This window comes from Misgurnus anguillicaudatus, chromosome 3 (genome assembly GCF_027580225.2).
Source record: "Misgurnus anguillicaudatus chromosome 3, ASM2758022v2, whole genome shotgun sequence".
In the NCBI taxonomy this organism is placed as follows: domain Eukaryota; kingdom Metazoa; phylum Chordata; class Actinopteri; order Cypriniformes; family Cobitidae; genus Misgurnus; species Misgurnus anguillicaudatus.
Window position 1 is genome coordinate 23147880 of NC_073339.2, and position 21247 is coordinate 23169126.

General features: G+C 38.5%; 1 protein-coding gene across 1 annotated transcript in view; it reads left to right on the forward strand.

Moving 5' to 3' along the window:
* Positions 1 to 21247, forward strand: part of lmo7b (LIM domain 7b) — a 109130-nt gene that overhangs the window by 14887 nt on the left and 72996 nt on the right. The window contains 3 exon segments of the mRNA XM_055206644.2: positions 5288 to 5596; positions 6054 to 6111; positions 6114 to 6364. Of these exon segments, the coding sequence (XP_055062619.2) occupies positions 5288 to 5596; positions 6054 to 6111; positions 6114 to 6364 (618 nt within the window).

Consider the following 21247-nt stretch of genomic DNA (forward strand, 5'->3'; position numbering starts at 1 on the left):
CAAACATGTACATACATGTAGCTCATATAATATTTTAGCCCATTTGAACACAGTGGTATGAGACACTTGCCATTATTATGTTTTAAAGCAACTGAAAAATACCAAATGTAAGAGCATGTCAGAACCTCAGACAGTGTCCCAAAATGGTCGGACCCCAGAGGGTTAACACTGTTACAGCATGCAACAGTGAAATCCGCCATTACGTAAGATTGCGTCCGTTTGTAAACAATGCGAAAGTTTTTCAATCTGAAGCGTGCAGTCTGCTGAGGTTGCTTACTGTATGTAGGCTGAACTGCACAAGCCATGAGCATATTACATGATAGCAAATATTAATGGTATAAATTAATTGTTAACGTTACTTACTTCTAATATCCTCCTCCAGCTCCAGTGCGTCCTCCATTGTTCTTCTAAGGTAACGTTACAGATAAATGCTTCTCTTCCTCAATGTCCAGACATAAATGAAGATATTCCTCACGTGTGTGTATAAAGTTTATAATCCAAACATGCGGTAAAGTCTTTAAATCTGATAAACTTTATGCTTTGTTCATTATGGTTTGAACCGCTCGTCTGTTGATTTCCATGTCAACAGCGGGTACCACCTGTGGGCGTGACCGAATTAAAGATAATGAAGTCAGCCAGGAAAAACTGTACTCTCTTTACTTCAATGCAGATTACACAAACAGGCATTAATTGTTTTCGATTATATTTAGCTTGTTTAAAAGTAGACATTTCAGGCTTTCTTTGGATATGTGTATCATGTTTGTGTGATGAGTATTCGCAGAGTTTCAATTGATTTTTGTAACGTGTTTTGAGAGACAGCTGGCGGAAACAGAAATGCCTGGATGCACACCCTGTTTATTTTCTTTATTTGACAAAAACACAAAGATCTGTTGTTATTGTGAATGAACACATATTAAAGAAGACCCTTTACCGTTTTAAATGATGTCAAACACGTAAGTGTATGATTATTAATGATAGAGTATTTTAAGTTGATTCTACAATGATAAGGAAAAAACACGTCAAAATGCGGCGCCGCGTTTTTGGACCCCAGGGTTTAACCTTTGCGGGGTCTGGACGTATCTCACCAGTGGCTATGACAAAACCCAAGAACGAAACCGACTTCTAGTGGAACTCGCACTTCTCTGCTTTAACATACAGCTGGTTCTCTAAAAGGCGTCTAAGAACTCTGCGAACGTGTTGAGTGTGTTCCTGCATAGAGGGAGAAAAGATGAGAATATCATCTAAATCAGTGGTTCTCAATCCTGGTCCTGGAGGCCCACTGCTCTGCACATTTTGTATCTCTCTCTTATCTGACAGACTCAGTTCAATTCAATAAGATCTCTGCTAATGAGCTGATAATTTGAATCAGCTGTGTTAAATAAGGAAGACATACAAATGTGCAGACCAGTGGGCCTAGAGGACCAGGATTGAGAACCACTGATCTAAATACACGAAGACAAACTTATTAATCATGTCTCTCAACACGTCATTAACCAGAGCTTGAAAGACAGACAGTTTGTGAGCCCGAAGGGCAGAACGCAGTACTCAAAGTGTCCAGTAGGGGTTTTAAAGGTTGTCTTCCATTCATTCCCCTCTCTTATGCATACCAGATGATAAGCATTGCGCAAATCATGCTTGGTGAACAACTGGGCTCCCTGTAAAAGCTCAAAAGCAGATGACATTAAAGGAAGGGGGTACCGATTCTTAACAGTAACATCATTTAACCCTCTGTAATCAATACAGGGACAAAGGGAGCCGTCCTTCTTCTTGACAAAGAAAAACCCTGCCCCTGCGAGCGAGGTGGGGGGTCGGATGAGACCAGCACGAAGGGCATCATTAATATATTTGTCCATAGCCTCTCTTTCTGGACCTGATAATGAATAAAGTCTACCTTTAGGCGGGGTCTTGCCTGGGAGGAGATCGATGGCACAATCATACGGCCGGTGGGGAGGAAGGGAGGTGGCCTGGGCTTTACTAAAACCTGACCCATGTCAGCATACTCCGCCGGGACCCCGGTCAAATCGGCTGCCGGTACCTGCGGAGGGGAAGACACAAGAGCAGAAACAGCGGAACCCAAACAAGACACATGACAAGACTGAGACCAAGACAAAATAACACCTCTCTGCCAATCCACGTGAGGATTATGTTGTACAAACCACCCATGCCCCAAAATTATGGGGGACAAAGCAGCATGAAGCAGGTACAGCACAATCTTCTCACGATGATTGCCAGAGATAAAAAGGCTTACAGGGGTGGTGCAGTGAGTAATCTGTGCCATCTGCTAACCGCGAAGAGACCAGACCTCCAGAGTAGTCTTGAGAGAAACAGTGGAGAGCCCCCAGGAGAGAGCTAAATCGTGGTCAATGAAGTTGCCCTCTGCCTCCGTGTCGAGAAGTGCGGAGCAAGCTTATTTTCGTAAACAAAAACTAAAACTAAGACTAAAACTATAAGCTAAAAAACATTTTCGTTAACTGAAATAAAATTTAAAATTCATAATAAATTAAAAACTAAAACTAAACGAAACTAGCAACAGTTATTAAAAAACTAACTGAAATAAAATAATAATTATCAAAAATAAGTATTCATTTTCGTAATTAATAAGCTCTCATCCCGTGGCGGAAAATCTGACGTGGTTTAGTTTAAAACCAAACAGGACCCCTAATCGCCTATGTCACTCTGATGTCACCACTCTAGCCGGAGGCAAAACATAAGGAAGAACTCATAGCAGGCGCGCTAAAAGTTTGAGGTTTTGACTTTAAAATGTCATCTTGTTGGAGACGTTGCAACGTTTACAAACTTAGTGGTCTTTTACCTGTAGATGGCGCTTTATGCATGTGAGGTCAGCTGAGACTGACAGCAACATCAGTTAACTTATAAATATGTCAGACAGTATAGCTGCTGTTAGCTGCTAAGCTATAATTACTAAAACTATAACTGAAACTAAATAAAATAAAAACTAAATAGAAATGTGTTTGCAAAATAAAAACTAAACTTAAACTAACAAAAACATTCATGAAACTAACTAAAACTAAACTTAAATATAAAACAAAATGGAAAACGATATTAAAATAAAACAAATTTAAAAAAGCAGAACTATAATAACCTTGGTGCGGAGGTGGCAAAATCCTGCCCGACGAAGGATACAGTGATTGGCATGCTAGTGTAGGTGGTAGGGGAGAATTTAGGAGTAGTTGTGCCCATCAGGACTCCCGACATCACTGATGGGCGAGGGCTTTTTAACGGACAAACCCTTGTCATATGACCTGGCTTGCCACAATAAAGGCAGAGGACATTGCGGAGCCGGCGTTCCTTCTCTTTGGCTGATAGGTGGAATCCACCCATCTGCATAGGTTCGGGTTCAGACGAAAGAAGGACTAGGAGAGGGCTGTGGCCGGCGAGGAGATAAAGATGTTCTGGTTTGTCGAAGAGCTCGCCGCTGGGATCGTAAGGACCTGCGGGCTTCGATGCGGAGGGCCAGATTGATAATCGCCTCCAGTGATTCAGGTAATTCGTGCGAAGAAATTCTCTTTATGGCGAGTCCGTTCTGTAAGGAGCGACAGAGTCAGGATCCCAATGCAAAAGGTACTTTTTATTTGACAATGAGGAAAATAGGAAAAACTGCCGCTGGTGAAATAGAAGTAAGAGATGCCCCGGCCGTCCACGGCACGGGGAGCTACACGGGTATCTGGACCCCAATATGGGGTGAGGCACGTAAGCTGCTCCTGCGTGCGCCACAACGCAGAAGCCTGAACGAGAGGGCTGTCTTACTACCCAGGCACAGGGGAGATGCCAATCGGATTACCAGGCCTCCGCAGCGGGACACCGCAGGTGGAGTAATAGGGAAGCTGATGAACTGATCCAAACGGGCATTCAGCAAATGCAAAGGCAGTCTATGAACACAGAGAGAAACAGTTATTAGTGACCCGCAAAACGGGCATACCCTCATGGCACAAAACCTCCGTTCCTGCTCGCTGTGAAGTTCAAAGACAGATGGCAAAGTCTACGGGAGGAACAGAGTCTCTTAATAGTCCAAAAGCATGTAGCAAATCCACAGCGGAGACATGGATATTCACAGTTGAAGGAAAACAGCAGCTGAATCTCTGAAAAAGCGAAAAGCAGATATCACAGACTAATATTAAGTCAACTAGACAAGACAAGACACGGCACGTCGACAAACATCAATTGATGGACTCGCAAATACTGAGGGGAAAGAAGAGAACTTGTACTAATGCCGATTGGGGAATAAACAAGCTTCAGGTGAGGATGACGCAGTGAGGAAATCACAGAGAACAGGAACACCTGTGTGAGGCGCGGACGTGAATCTGTCAAACAAACACAAACAACAAAGGAAAACAGGACACACAGCAAACCGGTAAGACCGAAATCATGACAAACTGAGCATAACGTTCGCAAGACATAAGCATATTACAACAATTTACGATTAACTAAAAATAATAGTCAACTTTATAATTGTTAATATTCTGAAAAAAGACAGTCTTGATGGCGTATGCAGCCTACAAATGCGACCTCCGGAGGCTACAGCCTTCAGATTGAGAAACGGCCTTAGTGGATAACATAGCAAGGCATAACAAACAATGAACATCCTTTTAATGGTAAATTTTGTTTTCTTAATGCAGATTCATCTGTTATTGTATAATTAGAGAGGCTTTTAAACGCCAAATTTGAGAATTTCTGAGATCATTGGAATGCTTTTAGTTATGTGTCGTGCTGGTCTTAAATTTTACTCATAATGGTCTTAAAAGATCTTAAAGGTCTTAAATTTAAAGGTACACTTTGTAAGATATTTGCAATAAAATATCCAAAAATCATTAGACCAGTGATATATATTTTGTTTAGCTGATTACTTACAATATCTCTTTATGGTTTCAACTATTTGTAAATCATGAGAAAATTGCCATTCTAAACAGTGACACAGGGCAGTACAGTCGCTTGTCAATGACGTTTATATCCATGTAACCCTCTGTTACTGCCTTAACTGAAGTAGAGACCACATGACAACAGTGTCATGGATAAATGCGAAAGTAACAGGCTGCTTGCTTGTTTATGGACCATGATTACTTATTACCGTCTGCCGCTGGTTGTGTCAGCAAACAGTTACAGTTACATTTTGCAGATCCATACTAAAAAAATAATTTCTTGATGTGTCATACCTTTTATGTAGATATCAGAAAACAATTTAACATATTTTATCAATGCATTCTTTTGCAGCTAAAACTGAGCTTTGAGGTGGTTTTCTTAGTCTGTCCGCTTCATTTTTTGGCTGTAGTGAAAGTAAGAGGGGCTACTGCCATGACCTCCCTCCAGCTTCTGCTTTCCTCCAATGGACAAGCAGTTACCAGAGTGACAGTGACTCTGACTCTGATGTGGACCGACCTGAACCAGACCGTGTGCAGGATGACCTAGCGAGTCGCAGATTTTGCTCTGTAACCTCTATGGCACCCATGAACTTTGCTGTTCCTTCAAAGCCAAGGGGCCCCAGAGGGAACTCTAGGGTGCCATGTGCAAGAAACTCATTGCTCACCTTGTCAGATGCCTCACACCTGACTGACGTGCTCCCCCAGAGATCTAATCAGAGGTCAGAGTCTAAGAGTGTTTTATGCTGTGACTCTGTCTGTCATACCTCCCTAACATTGTGCTTATTTGCATCAAACTACTATTTCTTTATCAACTTATCTCTAGATTCTGACTAAACAAGCTTGTTTATTTACAAGCTGTACATAGTTTTTTCAAAACTGCAGTTCTATTTTGCTAAAAATCATTTGGAAGAAGAGTCTGTTACTGCTTGGGGTGTGGTTCTAGCTATGTCAAGATACTTGTTGGGAGTCAAGATTTTCTGTGTATCAATCTGATAACCAAAACTAACAGTGGTTGGATATTGTGCATTCCACTAACTAAAGCTGATAATGTAGTTCTCATTTCTGCATGCATGTCCATGTGTGCTTCCTGGATAAACAAACTTGATTATTTTTGCACTCACCCGGTTGATCTGGAAAATTAATACCTGGTATGAATGGCTCTTTCTTGGAAAGCAGCATGCCACCCTCCCTTTCCTGTGAAAATGGAAACACGGACTTGAAAACGGGTGCATTGGAGAGAGAGAGTTTCTTCAGTGAGCAATAAATGACACCACAAGCGATTCTGATGAGGACAGAGAATATGCTGACCCCATGCACGACGACCTTTATGTACGGCGGGTGCTTCTATCAGAACATCAGACCTCTGTCAATGCTGATCCAGACAAGTTCCTGCCCAAATTCTGGACCCCTGAAGAAGAACTGCATGTCGGAAAGATCATGCTAGGGTCCCAGCGTCGGCCATGGTACAAAAAGCTGCAGGGTTTCAGGTTTGTCTTGTGATGAAGGCTTTGTTTCTAGAGATTGGGTCTCTATCAGTAAGAATTCTGACCGTTATCTTTTTTAAATTTTCCTTCAGATACATCTTTGGCTTGAATTGGAATGAAATAATTCTGAGCTAAAAACAGTAAATCTGAAGTTTGTGTTTACTTGAACACTAAACAATGTGATCAAATTAATGTACATGTATGCGTCACAAGATTCAAAATGATTTTGATCATTTGAGACATTTGCACACACGGATATACAGTTTCCTGCTAATCCTGCAAGCGCCTTTCACATATGCTCTGGTCTCCCAATGGCCCTGTCCCAAATGGCACACTCCGGACTTGTGGTCCCCCTCAGAGTCCACACTTGATGACATCATTAGTGCACCCACGTGGACTCGCATCAAGAGTCCCTAAAGTCTGCACTCTGAGTCGTGTTTTGGGACAGACTCGAGCATCACGCCGGAAATAGGAAGGTAAGTTGCACGTGTGAACTCCTTCCTTCCAGTGTCGGATTGGTCTGATTGCTCTTTCGCAAGGACTTCTGGGTTGGTAAAGGGCACAATGACTGCTGCACTGCGGGCTTCGCGGGAGACAGCATCAAGGGGGCAAAGGGGGCGCTGATGAGCACACTTTAAAGCGTAAAAATGACAGATGGGACACCCTACGGACACGTAGACTAAGCGAGCACGAGCAATTTAAGTCCATGAGACCGAAAGGCCACATGAAGTGTGCCATTTGGGGCAGGGCCTAATACTATCCTTAAAGAAGGGCACTCATTGTTTTAGAGGCGGTTGTGCAAGATCATCCAAAAGCTGATTAATTTCAATAATTCCGTTCAAAAAGTGAAACTTGAATGTTATATTCATTCATTACATTCAGACTGATATATTTCAAATATTTATTTTTTTTATTTTATTTTTTATTGGGCATATAAATGATATACAATTTTTAAACAATATGAAAAAAGCTCAGGTATTTTTATATAAATAAACAGGAACAAAACAAAACAAAAGATGGGTAATAAAATAATAATAATAATAATAATAATAATAATAATAATAATAATAATAATAATAAAGGGATATAAACGACAGGACAAACCACGCGGAAGATAAACAGTTTTGTAGTATAAAGTGCAATAACAATTTATACAAATAAAATGAAAGAATTTATACAGATATTGATTGTAAGAAATCTATGAAGGGTTGCCAAATAATATATAAGCCTGAGAGATTATCCTTCAACAGATATCTGATTCTTTCTAGATGTAAAGTATTGGACAAGTCTCGAAGCCACATTTTATCAGTGGGTATCGCTGGTCTTTTCCATGACATCAAAAGTAACTTTTTTGCAATAATAAGAGAATAGGAAATGAACCGTTGTTGAGTCTGAGTCAATTTTCTAAATACCGGTTATGTACCAAGGATAATCAACAATGGGTCCAATGATAATGTAATCTTAAGAATTATTGACAGTACATTGAATACATCAGACCAATAACTGGTGACTTTCGGGCAAGAAAAAAAAGCATGAAAAAGTGTTGCATTGAGGGACTGACATTTATCACAGTTTGCTGAAGTGTTCGGGGAAAAAGGTTTGAATCTTTGCTTTTGAAAAATAAAGTATAGTTTTAAACTGTATAAGACAATGTCTCGTGTTATTAGAACAGAAGTGTATGTATTCTAGAGATTCTTCCCAGATGTCATCAGGAATATGAATACCCATATCTTTCTCACAACTGTCTTTATATTTATTAGATGAAGGGGAAGACATTGTTTGTAATTTATTATATATGATAGAAATAAATTTATCTTCATATGGAGGTATAATAAAACATTCATCTAGCATAGATTGTGGTTGCGTCTCAAAACCTGGCATGAATTTTCGAATATAGTCTCTAACCTGTAGGTATCTAAAGAAAATATTGTTATGTAGTTTAAACTTTTTTTGAAGTTGTGCAAATGAAGCAAATTTATTTTCAATATACATGTCACGGATATAACATAATCCTAATTTCCTCCAGTCTGAAAAGGTCAAATCTAAGTTAGGAGCAAAGGATGGATTTTTAGCAATTGGTAAAGAAAGGGGTAGTGTTTGTGGGTAAAGTGCAATTTGATTTGTTTCCATATACGAGACAAATTATGTATGATTGGATTTTGAACGCCCTTTGCTTTGTCAGGTAGTGTTGGTGAGAGTATTAGGGCTGTAGGTAAATATGGATCACAGTCTTCCATTTCAATAATTAACCAAGTGGGGAGTGTGTTAGAAGTGATGTTGAAGGAGTTTATTTTTTTAAAAGAACACGCCCAATAATACATCATAAAATTTGGAAGGGATAGACCTCCATTCGTTTTAGATTTGGTTAGATGTTTTTTATTAATTCTTGGCGTTTTGTAGTCCCACAAAAATGGATTTATAACTGAATTCATTTTTTTGAAGAATGATTTTGTTAAAAAAACAGGGATATTATGAAACGGGTATAATATTTGTGGTAAAAAGATCATCTTTATGGCGTTTATCCTCCCAAGTAGTGATATTGGCAAGGTTTTCCAAAATTTTATTTTATTTTTGAGTTTTTCTAATAAAGGTAAAAAGTTAGACTGCATGAGGGAGGAGAGTTGCTTTGTAATCTCTATACCCAAGTATGTGAATTTATCAGTAGTAACCTTAAAGGGAAACCTTGCCAACGTTATTTGAGGGATGTCATGAATTGGCATTAATAAACTCTTGGTCCAATTTATTCGATATCCTGAAAATTTCCCAAACATTTCAATTTTTTCAAGAATATATGGTATGGAGAGGAGAGGTTTGGTCACATATAACAAAATATCGTCTGCATATAGCGAAATTTTATTTGTAGTGGTCTTAAGGTCTTTACACACCGGGACGTTTTTCGGGTGCGTTTATCGTCGACGTTTAACGTCTCGTGACTCAAGAACGAGCGCCAATGTGAGTGCGCACACCCACGCGGAAAGTGCGACGCGCAAAAGCGGCATTTTCAGAAAAACGCCTCGGACGCGTTTTTTGGTTTGACGCGGCGCGTTAAAAGTTGGCCGACCAATGAGATTGGCGCTTTTGTTCACGTGCCTGGCGCTGCTGAAGTTCCAGTAAAACACGACTTGGCGGCGCTCAAGCACAAAATGGTCTTGCGGAGCACGTGGAACAGGTAAACACAAAGAAGATGCATCGAGGCTGTGGAGGTTTATGAAGGTGTCGGAGTTCCTCACATCATCGACTGAATTTCGAAGGTAACGTGATATACATTAGAACGTTACAAAACATAGCTGTGTGGGCTATATGATTAGATTAAACTTTATTGTCATTACACAAGTACAAGGCAACGAAATGCAGTTTAGGTGCAAAAGCAGTATAAAAAGTGCAGGATAGCAATAATAATTGCATAGGTGCAGGATTATGTAATACGATGTAAACACTTACTATGGGTGGTACTATGAACATAATACTATGAACATAATATACAGAAATGTACAAGTGGATGTGTACATAATAAACTAAACAGAACAGTAGTGAAATTAATATTTAAGTAGTGCATGAATAAATTTGGATTGTAGTCAGTTAATAGTGCAACGGCTTAAGTTATTGTGAATAGTTATTCTAATATTCAGTAGACAGGGGTGCAGACGATGCAATTCAAGTAGTCCAGCAATGCAAATGAACAGGGAGTATGAAATAGACAGTCCAGTAGTGTATTGAACAGACCAGTAGTGCAAATCTACATTATAACTGTGCAAGTAATAAAAAATTATTATTGGTGCATTACATTACGATATGTAATGCACTGACATTGAACACTTCATACCATGGCATGTTCCCTGTACACTGTCTGAAATCACATGTTTTGTTGTTTGCACCATAGTACTTCATTGTGTGTAACTGGAACCTGTTGTACACAAACGTGGACAATAACACTGCTTCGTGTTCAAAGAAAAATATTTGGTTATTATATTCATTGCTTCTTCCTAACCCCAAATAGCTTGGAGAAATCTAAAATGCAAGCCAAACCAAAGGTGGGGTTTTAGGAGGTTAATTTGTGTTCTGTGTATAGGTAACATCTGCTGCATTTGTTCAGCCAGATAAAATACCATGAATCTAAATTACATTTGTAATCAAATATTGACCTCATAGATATCGTGGCACTCAGTGTGAAAGATTGTATCTGATGAAAACTAAATTTATCTTTACAGTGTTCACAGCAATATTTCTGCTAAAAATTATGTGAGCAAAAGTGAGGAGGCCCCAGGAAGCACGTCTTCAGGATCATCCAGCACCAGCCGTGACAAGGTCCAGTCTAAACAAAAGAAAACAGTCCGAGACGAACCTCTGGAGATGTACCTCTTATCAAAAGATGCTACAGGGAAAAATTGAAAGCGAAGCACAGAAGAGAGAAAGAGGAGCACAGAAGGACCGCTCTGCCAGTTTTGGGTCACACCTATAGATGTTTATTATATACCATTTTATTTAGTTTTTTTATGTTTATACATTCAAGAAATAAAGTTGAACATGTACATTTCATAGATATGTTTATTTGCACTACAGTTCACTTAGACTTCTATCATTGTGACTTATTTGCTCTACAGCTCTGCCAGTTCTTGTTCACACAAATTAATGTTTATTATATACCATTTTACTTATGTATTTTAAGTGTTTATACATTTAAGAAATACATTTGAAAATGTCTAATTTCTAAATGTTGATTTGCACTACCATTCAGTTGCACTACATTCATTGTGACTTTTCTGGAGTGGACCAACATTTCTGAATCCTGTTTTATTTGATTTTACTGTCATGTCTCTGATTGTTATTGCAAACTGCAGTTCATTCACAAAAATAAATGTTTGATTAAAAAAAAGAATTGTAAATAACGTGACATTTTGGCACTATGCATATATTTGTACATCAGTATTGTTGACCTCTTATTGTAATAACTACATACCTAATTATTGCATCATTATATTTATAGGCAACACTTACCAATTTGCAGGAGTAATAACATTTTTGGGCACAACAAAAATGGTGGTTCCTTGTTCTACCCCCCCAACCTCTATAAAACGAGTATATTGGTAAAAATGATCTTAAATCTTTAGCCAAATCACAAAAACAATACATTTGGCAGGAAATTTGAGAAAATTGTTAACAGAGAAAGTGCTTGTAAAAGATTGGTTAAAAGTACACACATCGGATCACCCATTACCATTACCTTATATTTTGTTGAAGAGTTTTAATTTTGATATAACGTGTTCTATTAAAAATAGTTAATTTTTTGTGGTGTTGCTTATATTTTAACTGTTGATAAAATAATCTAATCAAATATTTTTAAATTAAAAATGTATTCAAGTTCACGGATATTTTGTTTGTAAAAAGATTATATATTTATTAAAGAGCAATTTTTGTTTGTTTGCCCGTTAACCAAAAATCGTATATTTATGAATGGTGACTACACGCGAGTGTAAATACCGTCTCTCTTCTTCTGTGTGACAAGTGAGTGTCAGAACAGACGCATAACGTCTCGCAGCGCCGCCCTGTGAACCGGCATATATCTGTTTTGTATTAGGCGCCATCTACTGTCCAGGGAGTGAATTTGCACCTCACTCGGCTCAGCGCCAGTAAAAATCATTTGGGTGTGAAAGCAGAAAAACGTCATGTAAAACGTCGACATTAAATGCGCACGAAAATCGTCTCGGTGTGTAAAGACCTTTAGTCTTAAACGGATACTTTGTTCAATAGCAAGAGCAAAAATTAGTGCTGACAGGGGGCATCCTTGTCTTGTTCCTCTGAACAAATTGAATGACGAAGATAGGTTGCGATTAGTATGAATTTGTGCTTTAGGATTTGTATACAAAAGTCTTATCCATTTTATAAACCTCTCACCTAAATTAAATCGTTTTAGTATGTCGAACAGATATTCCCAGTCTATCTGATCAAACGCCTTTCGGCGTTGAGAGTCAATATGGCTAGGTCGTTGTGGGTTTTCCTGTCAGTGTATAAAATATCAAACAGACGGCGTAAATTAGACGTTGAGGATCTATTTAATATAAAGCCAGTTTGATCATTATGAATTATTGTATTCATTAAGGGAGTTAATCTATTGGCGAGTATTTTTGCATATATTTTATAATCTAAGTTTAATAGAGTAATTGGGTGATATGAGCCTACATTTAATTCATCTTTACCTTTTTTATGAATAACAGTGATTGTAGCCTGAGTTAATGTTGGTGGCAGGGCGCCGTCTAATTGAGCTTGGTTGTACATTCTATGGAGAAATGGTATAAGAATATCACAAAATTTTTTATAAAGTTCAATTGGTATGCCGTCAGGGCCAGGCGATTTTCCGCTTTTAAGAGTGGCTACTGCTTTTTGTATTTCTGTGGCGTGAATATCTATATTAAGCCTTTCCGAGTTTTCAGGTGAGATTCTTAATAAGTTGCATTCGTCTAGAAATTTATTCATAATGTTGGGATCATAATTACAGTTGTGTTCAAAATTATTCAACCCCCAATGCTGTTAAGGGTTTTAGGGAATTTAGTGTACATTTGTAATTGTATTCAGAATGAAATCCTACAATGACTTCTTAAAGAACCATATGCAACTAAAATGACATCAATTGGTTTTGTAATATAGTAGTAAATGTTTATTTTGTGAATTCTTCATTGACACAATTATTCAACCCCTTAAAGAACTACCACTCTGAAGAACAGAGGTTCATTGAAGTGTTTTCAATCAGGTATTGAAAACACCTATGGATGTCAGGGAACAGCAATAAAGCCTAATAAGCACCAATTAGGCAGCTTTAAAATGACTGTGATACTCAACTCCTTCTAAACATTTACTGGTGTGGTTACAAACATGGTGAAGTCAAAAGAATGGTCCAGGAAGACAAGAGAAGAGGTGATTAATCTTCACAGGAAGGGCAATGGCTATAAGAAGATTGCAAAGATGTTAAACATACCAAGAGACACCATAGGAAGCATCATTCGCAAATTCAAGGCAAAGGGCACTGTTGAAACGCTTCCTGGTCGTGGCAGAAAAAAGATGCTAACTGCGACTGCTGTGCACTATCTGAAGCGTAGAGTGGAAAAAAGTCCCAGTGTGACTGCTGAGGAACTGAGAAAAGATTTGTCAGATGTGGGTACTGAAGTTTCTGCTCAGACAATACGGCGCACCCTGCGTACTGAAGGCCTCCATGCCAGAACTCCCAGGCGCACCCCCTTGCTGTCTCCAAAGAATAAGAAGAGTCGACTGCAGTATGCCAAAAGTCATGTGGACAAACCACAGAAGTTTTGGGATAGTGTTCTGTGGAAAATTAGAACTGTTTGGGCCCATGGATCAACGCTATGTTTGGAGGAGGAAAAACAAGGCCTATGAAGAAAATAACACCTTGCCTACTGTGAAGCATGGTGGGGGGTCAATCATGCTTTGGGGCTGTTTTGCTTCTGCAGGTACAGGGAAACTTCAGCGTGTGCAAGGTACCATGAATTCTCTTCAGTACCAGGAGATATTGGATGACAATGTGTTGCAGTCCGTCACAAACCTTAGGCTTGGGAGACGTTGGACCTTTCAACAGGACAATGATCCCAAGCATACCTCCAAATCCACTAGAGCATGGTTGCAGAAAAAAGGCTGGAACATTTTGAAGTGGCCATTGCAGTCACCAGACTTAAATCCGATTGAGAACCTCTGGTGGGACTTAAAGAAAGCAGTTGCAGTGCGCAAGCCTAAGAATGCGACTGAACTGGAGGCTTTTGCCCATGATGAATGGGCGAAGATACCCGTAGATCGCTGCAAGACACTTGTGTCAAGCTATGCTTCACGTTTAAAAGCTGTTTTAACTGTAAAAGGATGTTGTACTAAGTACTAAGTTTGAATGTCACTTGGGGGTTGAATAAAACTGAAAATGATGTGAGCACAGAAAAGACATTTGTGGTTATTTCATTATAAATGTTATGTTATATTTGTCTGACCTACACATGCCTCTTTGATGTAATTGTAAGCAGGATGACTGAATGATCAAAATCAATGTCAAACCGGCCAAAACAATCAATTTCAGTTGGGGTTGAATAATTTTGAACACAACTGTACATTTTGAAGTATACAAGTCAGAATAAAACTGTAAAAAACGTGTATTTATCTCCTTTGGTTTAAGTAATATATGCCCCCTGTCATCTCCAATCCTGTGAATAGCACGGTCGGCTTCTATTTTTTTAAGTTGACGAGCTAATAATTTGTGAGGTTTCTCTCCAAATTCTAAATATTTTTGTTTAGTAAATAAGAAAGCTGATGTAATTTTCCTGGAGAGAAGTTGGTTCAATTGATATTTCAAATTAGTTATTTCTCTATGCAAGGCGGGAGTGGGATTTAAAGCATTTTGTCGATCCAATTGTTGTATCTGTTCTTCAAGATGTTTACATTTAATTGTTTCTTTTTTCTTTTTGGCCGCTTCATATGAAATCACACATCCTCTCAAATAGGCTTTAAACGCTTCCCATAAAGTACATGATGTGACTTCTAGGGTTCATTCGTTTCGAAATATAGTTTTATTTGAGCTTCAATGAATTCACAAAACTCCCTATTTGTCAGTAATTGAGGGTTTAATCTCCAAGATCTAGTGGGTGGGTCCATACCTTCCAAATGTAAATTGAATGTTAGTGGGCTGTGGTCTGAAATTGGTATGGTATGATATTTCACATTCGTTGTAAATGGAACTAGTTTAGCGTCAATTAAAAAATAATCAATTCTACTATACGAGTTGTGAACTGCTGAAAAAAAGGAATAATCTCTGCCAGATGGATTGGTAAAGCGCCATAAATCTATTAGGTTCATACTTTTAAGAAATGAATTTATAAGAACACTTGAATTATTTTTGGAATTTTACAAGATGCTGACCGATCAAGAAATGGGTCTAAAGGTGTGTTAAAATCTCCTCCTATTATTAACATAGTTTGCGATAAATTGGGAAGTAAACTGAAGATTTTCTTAAAAAATGCAGGGTTATCTATATTGGGAGCATATAAATTTACGAGAGTTAAAGTTGTGTTATGTATCTCTCCTGAGACAATGATATAGCGACCGTCTTAATCGGCTACAGTAGAATTATGAATAAAGGGTATCCCTTTCTTTATTATAATAGCAGCGCCTCTTGCTTTTGTGGAGAAGGACGTATGATATATCTCTTTTACCCATTTGGCTTTCGATCTGTTATAACAGTTGTCTTTTAAATGTGTCTCTTGCAAAAAGGTTATATCTGAGTGTAGTGACTTTAGGTGATTCAAAACTTTACCTCTTTTCACCGGATTGTTTGCGCCTCGTATATTCCAGCTTGTAAATGTCAGTCCCTTTTTAAAATTCAATGCATTCGTCATTTGTAATAGAAAAGAAAATTGGCATATGAATAAGATAAGGGATCAAATATCTATATGAATTATAAAGAATGAGACTTGCTTCTATTGCTGCACAAAAATTGTAATTCCGTATATTCACGAACATAAACACAATAAACAAACGACATAAGTAAACAACATAAACTTAAATACCTTAAGCTAATCTAATGTAGCTGCAGGAAAATGGTTAACGGGAAAAAACAAAAACAAAGCTTTCCTGTATGAGTAACTTAACAAAGACTGTTACTCCTGTTGGGGTAAGGCCCTCAAGCCTAACTATAATTTCATAGCCATTTATAATATAGAACAAATTATTTATAGGTAAATTTATGAGTAAAAAATAATAATAATAATAAAAAAGTAATAATAAAGAAAAACGTAAAGCCTATATAATAATCGTATATTGTGAAAGGTTTGTAAACTTAACACTGTATTCTTATACTTTAATCTTAATGGGTACCTCCAGAGCAAAACTTAAGCGACTGTGGAGCAGCACTACATAAATGGGAAAGGATATTAACTTAAGTAGAGATTTGTAGCATATTGACAATAAAAATCTAATATTTATCTCTCCACTTACAGTTCTTGTCGCGTTATCTTACCACAGTCTGTAAGGCTCTCTGTCAGAAATGGTACCTAATATATTATCCGTTTTTTTTACTTCTTCCAGTTGATCCCAATGGTGTTGTAATGAGGCGTTCAGCATACTCCTCGGCTTTCTGCGGTCTGTAAAGGATGACTGGGTGCCGTTGTGAGTCACTAGGAATCTTGCTGGATAGAGTAAACCATATCTGACGCCGGGTAGGTTGCGCAATATTTGCCTGGCTCTGTTAAATTGCGCTCTTTGTTTTGCCACTGATGGAGGGTAGTCGGGGAAGATGCTTATGGATTTACCTTGATAGTGGAGATTTCTCCTAGCAGCAGCTTTGCGGAGAATGTCTTCCAGGACGTGATAGTAATGGAGTCGTATTACAAATGGGCGTGGTGGGTCAGAGGGGTTTGAACGTTGGCGAATGGTCCTGTGGACTCTGTCAATAAGCGGGGTTTCACCCAGCGAGAGTACGTCTTTCAGCAAGTTGGCAATAAAATCCCTCGGTTTTGTCGCTTCCAAACCCTCTCGTACGCCTGTAATTCTAATATTGTTTCTACGAGATCTTCCTTCTAAATCTTCATTCTTTTGTTTAAGGCTGACAACTTCGACATTGAGTTTAGTCACCTGTTGTTCAAGTTGAGTAATGCTATCGGAGTGTGCAGTAGCGGCTTCTTCTATGTCCGTAACTTTAGCTTGTAGCGTCTGGGATTTTGCTTCAAGATTAGCAATTGACATCTGGGCCATGTTGTTAGTCGTGACGATCTCCTCTCTCAAATCATTATACACACGTTCAATACGTCTTTCCAAGTTCTCACAGATGTCATCTTTTATCTTAGTCATTTCACTTCTGAGTGCTGTGATAGCAGCTAGTAGAGTTCGGTTAGGTGGATCCTCTTCATCGCCGCTGGACTCATCGGGTTGCGTGTCAGGCAAGGCCGGAGGTTGATTAAGGCCTAGTTGAGTCAATTTCGATTTCCTGGATTTTTGTTTGCTCATGTTGAGATATCCATTCGAATTTGAGATTGTAGTGTTTTAAAGTTAAATTATTTTCAAAATCATGTATTTTACATAGTTGTTGTCTCTTTAAAAATAGTTTTTAACGGATTTGGCTAGAGGAGCTCTTAAAGACACGTCTTACTCCGTCATTAGCACCACCTTCAAATGTTTGTTTCTTTTGGTTTTGATGGTTGTGGCTGACAACTATGAGGGTCCAGGATTCAGTATCTCAGAAAATTTTAATATTACTTTAGACCAATACAAAGCGAGGATTTTTAGAAATTTTGGCCAACTGAAAAGTATGAACATGAAAAGTATGAGCATGTACCTAACTCAATACTTAGTTGGGGCTCCTTTTGCCTGAATTACTGCAGCAATGCAGCGTGGCATGGAGTCGATCAGTCTGTGGCACTGCTTAGATGTTATGAGAGCCCAGGTCGCTCTGATAGTGGCCTTCAGCTCTTCTGCATTGTTGGGTCTGACATATCACATCTTCCTCTTCACAATACCCCATAGATTTTCTATGGGGTTAAGGTCAGGCAAGTTTGCTGGTCAATTAAGTACAGAGACACCACGGTCCTTAAACCAGGTACTGGTAGCTTTGGCACTGTGTGCAGGTCCTGTTGGCAAATGAAATCTGCATCTCCATAAAGTTGGTCAGCAGCAGGAAGCATGAAGTGCTCTAAATCTCCTGGTATACGGCTGCGTTGACCTTAGACCTCAGAAAACGCAGTGTACCAACACCAGATGATGACGTGGCACCCCAAACCATCACTGACTGTGTAAACTTTACACTGGACCTCAAGCAACATGGATTGTGTGCTCCTCCTCATTTCCTTCAGACTCAGGGACCTTTATTTCCAAAGGAAATGCAAAATTTTCTTTCATCAAAGAACATAACTTTGGACCACTCCGTAGCAGTCCAGAAGCGAGGTGCTTCTGACACTGTCTGTTGTTTAAGAGTGGCTTGGCACAAGGAATGCGACAGCTTTCAAGGTCTTGTATATATCTGTGTGTATTGGTTCTTGAAGCACTGACTTGAGCTGCAGTCCAATCTTTCTGAATCTCACTCACATTTTTGAATGGGTTTTGTTTCACAATCCTCTCCAGGGTGCGGTTATCCCTATTGCTTGTACACATTTTTTACCACATCTTTTCTTTCCCTTCGCCTCTCAATTAATGTGCTTGGACACAGAGCTCTGTGAACAGCCAGGCTCTTGTGCAATGACCTTTTGTGTCTTGCCCTCCTTGTGCAAAGTCAGCCGTCTTCCCATGATTGTGTAGCCTACAGAACTAGAATGAGAGACCATTTAGAGGCCTTTGCAGGTGTTTTGAGTTAATAAGCTGATTACAGTGTGGCACCAGGGGTCTTCAAAATTGAAACTTCACATTATTCAAATTTTCTGAGATACTTAATTTGGGATTTTCCCTAGTAGTCAGTTATAATCATTAGAATTAAAAGAAATAAACATTTTGAAATATATCAGTGTTTGTGTAATGAATGAATATAAAATACACGTTTTCTTTACTTTTTCATTAATAAAGTGGAGTCTGTAAGACAACTCACCACTATGAGTTCTGGATCTGATTTAGTAGTCACTGCAGCACATTCTACAGTGTTCGAACAATTTGAACCAGTCTCACTGTCATTCCTTAATGAAATAGTGCAACAAATTAAGGCTACAATTGCCCCTTGGACCTTGTTCCAACCAAATTGTTAAAAGAGGTCTTTACTACTGTAGGGCCTTTTTTGCTGGTTTTAATTAATGAATGTCTTAGTTCAGGATCAGTCCCTGCTATTTTTAAACATGCTGTGGTTAGGCCTTTGCTTAAAAAAACTAATTTGGATCCCTCAGTCTTATCCAATTTTATACCAGTCTCACACCTGCCCTTTCTATCAAAAGTGTTAGAAAAAGTTGTTTTCAAACAATTACATTCTTTTTTAGAAAATAATTGTATTTTTGAGAAATTCCAGTCTTGATTCAGATCACGACATAGCACTGAGTCTGCACTGTTAAAGGTGCACAACGACATTGCTCGGTTTGTTGACACGAAGAACCCTGTTATTTTAGTGCTGCTTGATCTCACGGCAGCCTTTGATGCAGTGGACCATGAAGTCCTTCTGTCTCGCCTTCATCACTACATTGGCATTCAGGGTACTGCATTTCAGTGGTTCTCATCATATTTGAAAAATAGAAAATTTTCTGTAATGATTGGGGACTCTTCCTCCTCCAGTACTTCTGTCTCTCTTGCAGGGTGCCTCAAGGCTCTGTTCTTGGGCCCATTTTATTTTCACTGTACATGCTGCCTCTCGGGTCCATCATAGCCAGACATAATATAGCCTTTCATTGCTATGCTGATGATCTGCAAATTTACCTGCCTATGAGTTCAAATAACGCTGAAGCAGTTGGATCACTAATTGATTGCATTTGTGACATTAAATTATGGTTGGAGCAAAATTTTCATTTAAACGAAGAAAAGACTGATATATTTTATTTGGAGAATCTGTATCTTTTGACTTTGGTGCGCTGAATTCAATGCTTGGAGCAAATATCAGAAATCTTGGTGTGACTTTTGATCGTAGTTTGAAATTTGATAAACAAATTGACAGTGTGGTTAAAGCTAGTTTTTTCAGCTACATCTTTTGGCCAAGGTCAAACCATTTTTAAATCACTCTGACCTTGAGAAAGCCATTCATGCTTTCATTAGCTCCAGATTAGATTATTGTAATGCACTTTATGTTGGTGTCTCACAGTCTTCCCTCAGGCGCCTTCAGCTGGTGCAGAATGCTGCAGCCCGTCTTTTAACCAACACATGCAAACTTGAGCACATAACTTTACAATTAACTTTACAAATACAATTCTTTATTCGCTCCACTGGCTTCCAGTTTCTTTGAGTTGATTTTAAGATTAATGATTGTTTTTAAAGCTCTTAATGGTCTTGCCCCACTTTATATAACCGAGATGCTGGCCCTGCATCAGCCAAACAGAGTTCTTAGGTCAGCAAATAGACTTTTGCTGGAAGTCCCAAGGTCACAGTACAAACAATGGGGTGACCAGGCTTTTTCTGTAGCTGGGCCCAGACTGTGGAATAAGCTTCCTGTCGGTATACGTACCATCACTGACCTCTGCCTTTTTAAAGCTTAACTTAAAACTTAATTATTTAGACTGGCTTTTAATGTCTAGCAATTGTTGTGACACTATGTGTATTTTTGTGTATTTATACATTTCTTGTTGAAGGTTTTTATTTACTGTTTTTATTGGAAAGGACTTTGGTTCACCTTGAGTGTTGTAAAGGGCTGTATAAATAAATGTTGATTGATTTGATTGCAGGTTAACCACCACTGTCGATTAATGGGTACATAAATAACTCAAGATATGTGTATAATTTTTAAAATGTCTCAAAAATGGTCTTAAAGACCACTTTTTTACGTTTTTGGTGTTAACGTTTTTTTTACGCAATTCTGCGATGACGTCACGTTGGGGAGAAGTGGAGAAAGCCTCAGCCAGAGCCATAGAGATAGATGAGACATTTATTGCCGTTTAATACTTGCGTATATAATTTGGAAATCATATATACATCGTAGGAAATATATAATGTGGTATACTGCAAAGTTACCATGCTAATTATTATTTATGATATATGTGGAGATAAATTAAACTTCGCAAATCTGCTGATTTGATCCATTCATGTCCTGACCACCAGGCTAGAGATTTTTAAACATCCTTAATCCACACTTACTAGTCTATCAAATAATATCTCAAATATATTGTTTTGTGAAATAAAAGAATGCTTTGTTATATTGTTTATGCGTTTATAACAAATCACACGATCATTTACGCAGAAGCAGAAGTCAGCAGCTGCAGCACACTCGGACCCAACCGCATACATACTGTAATA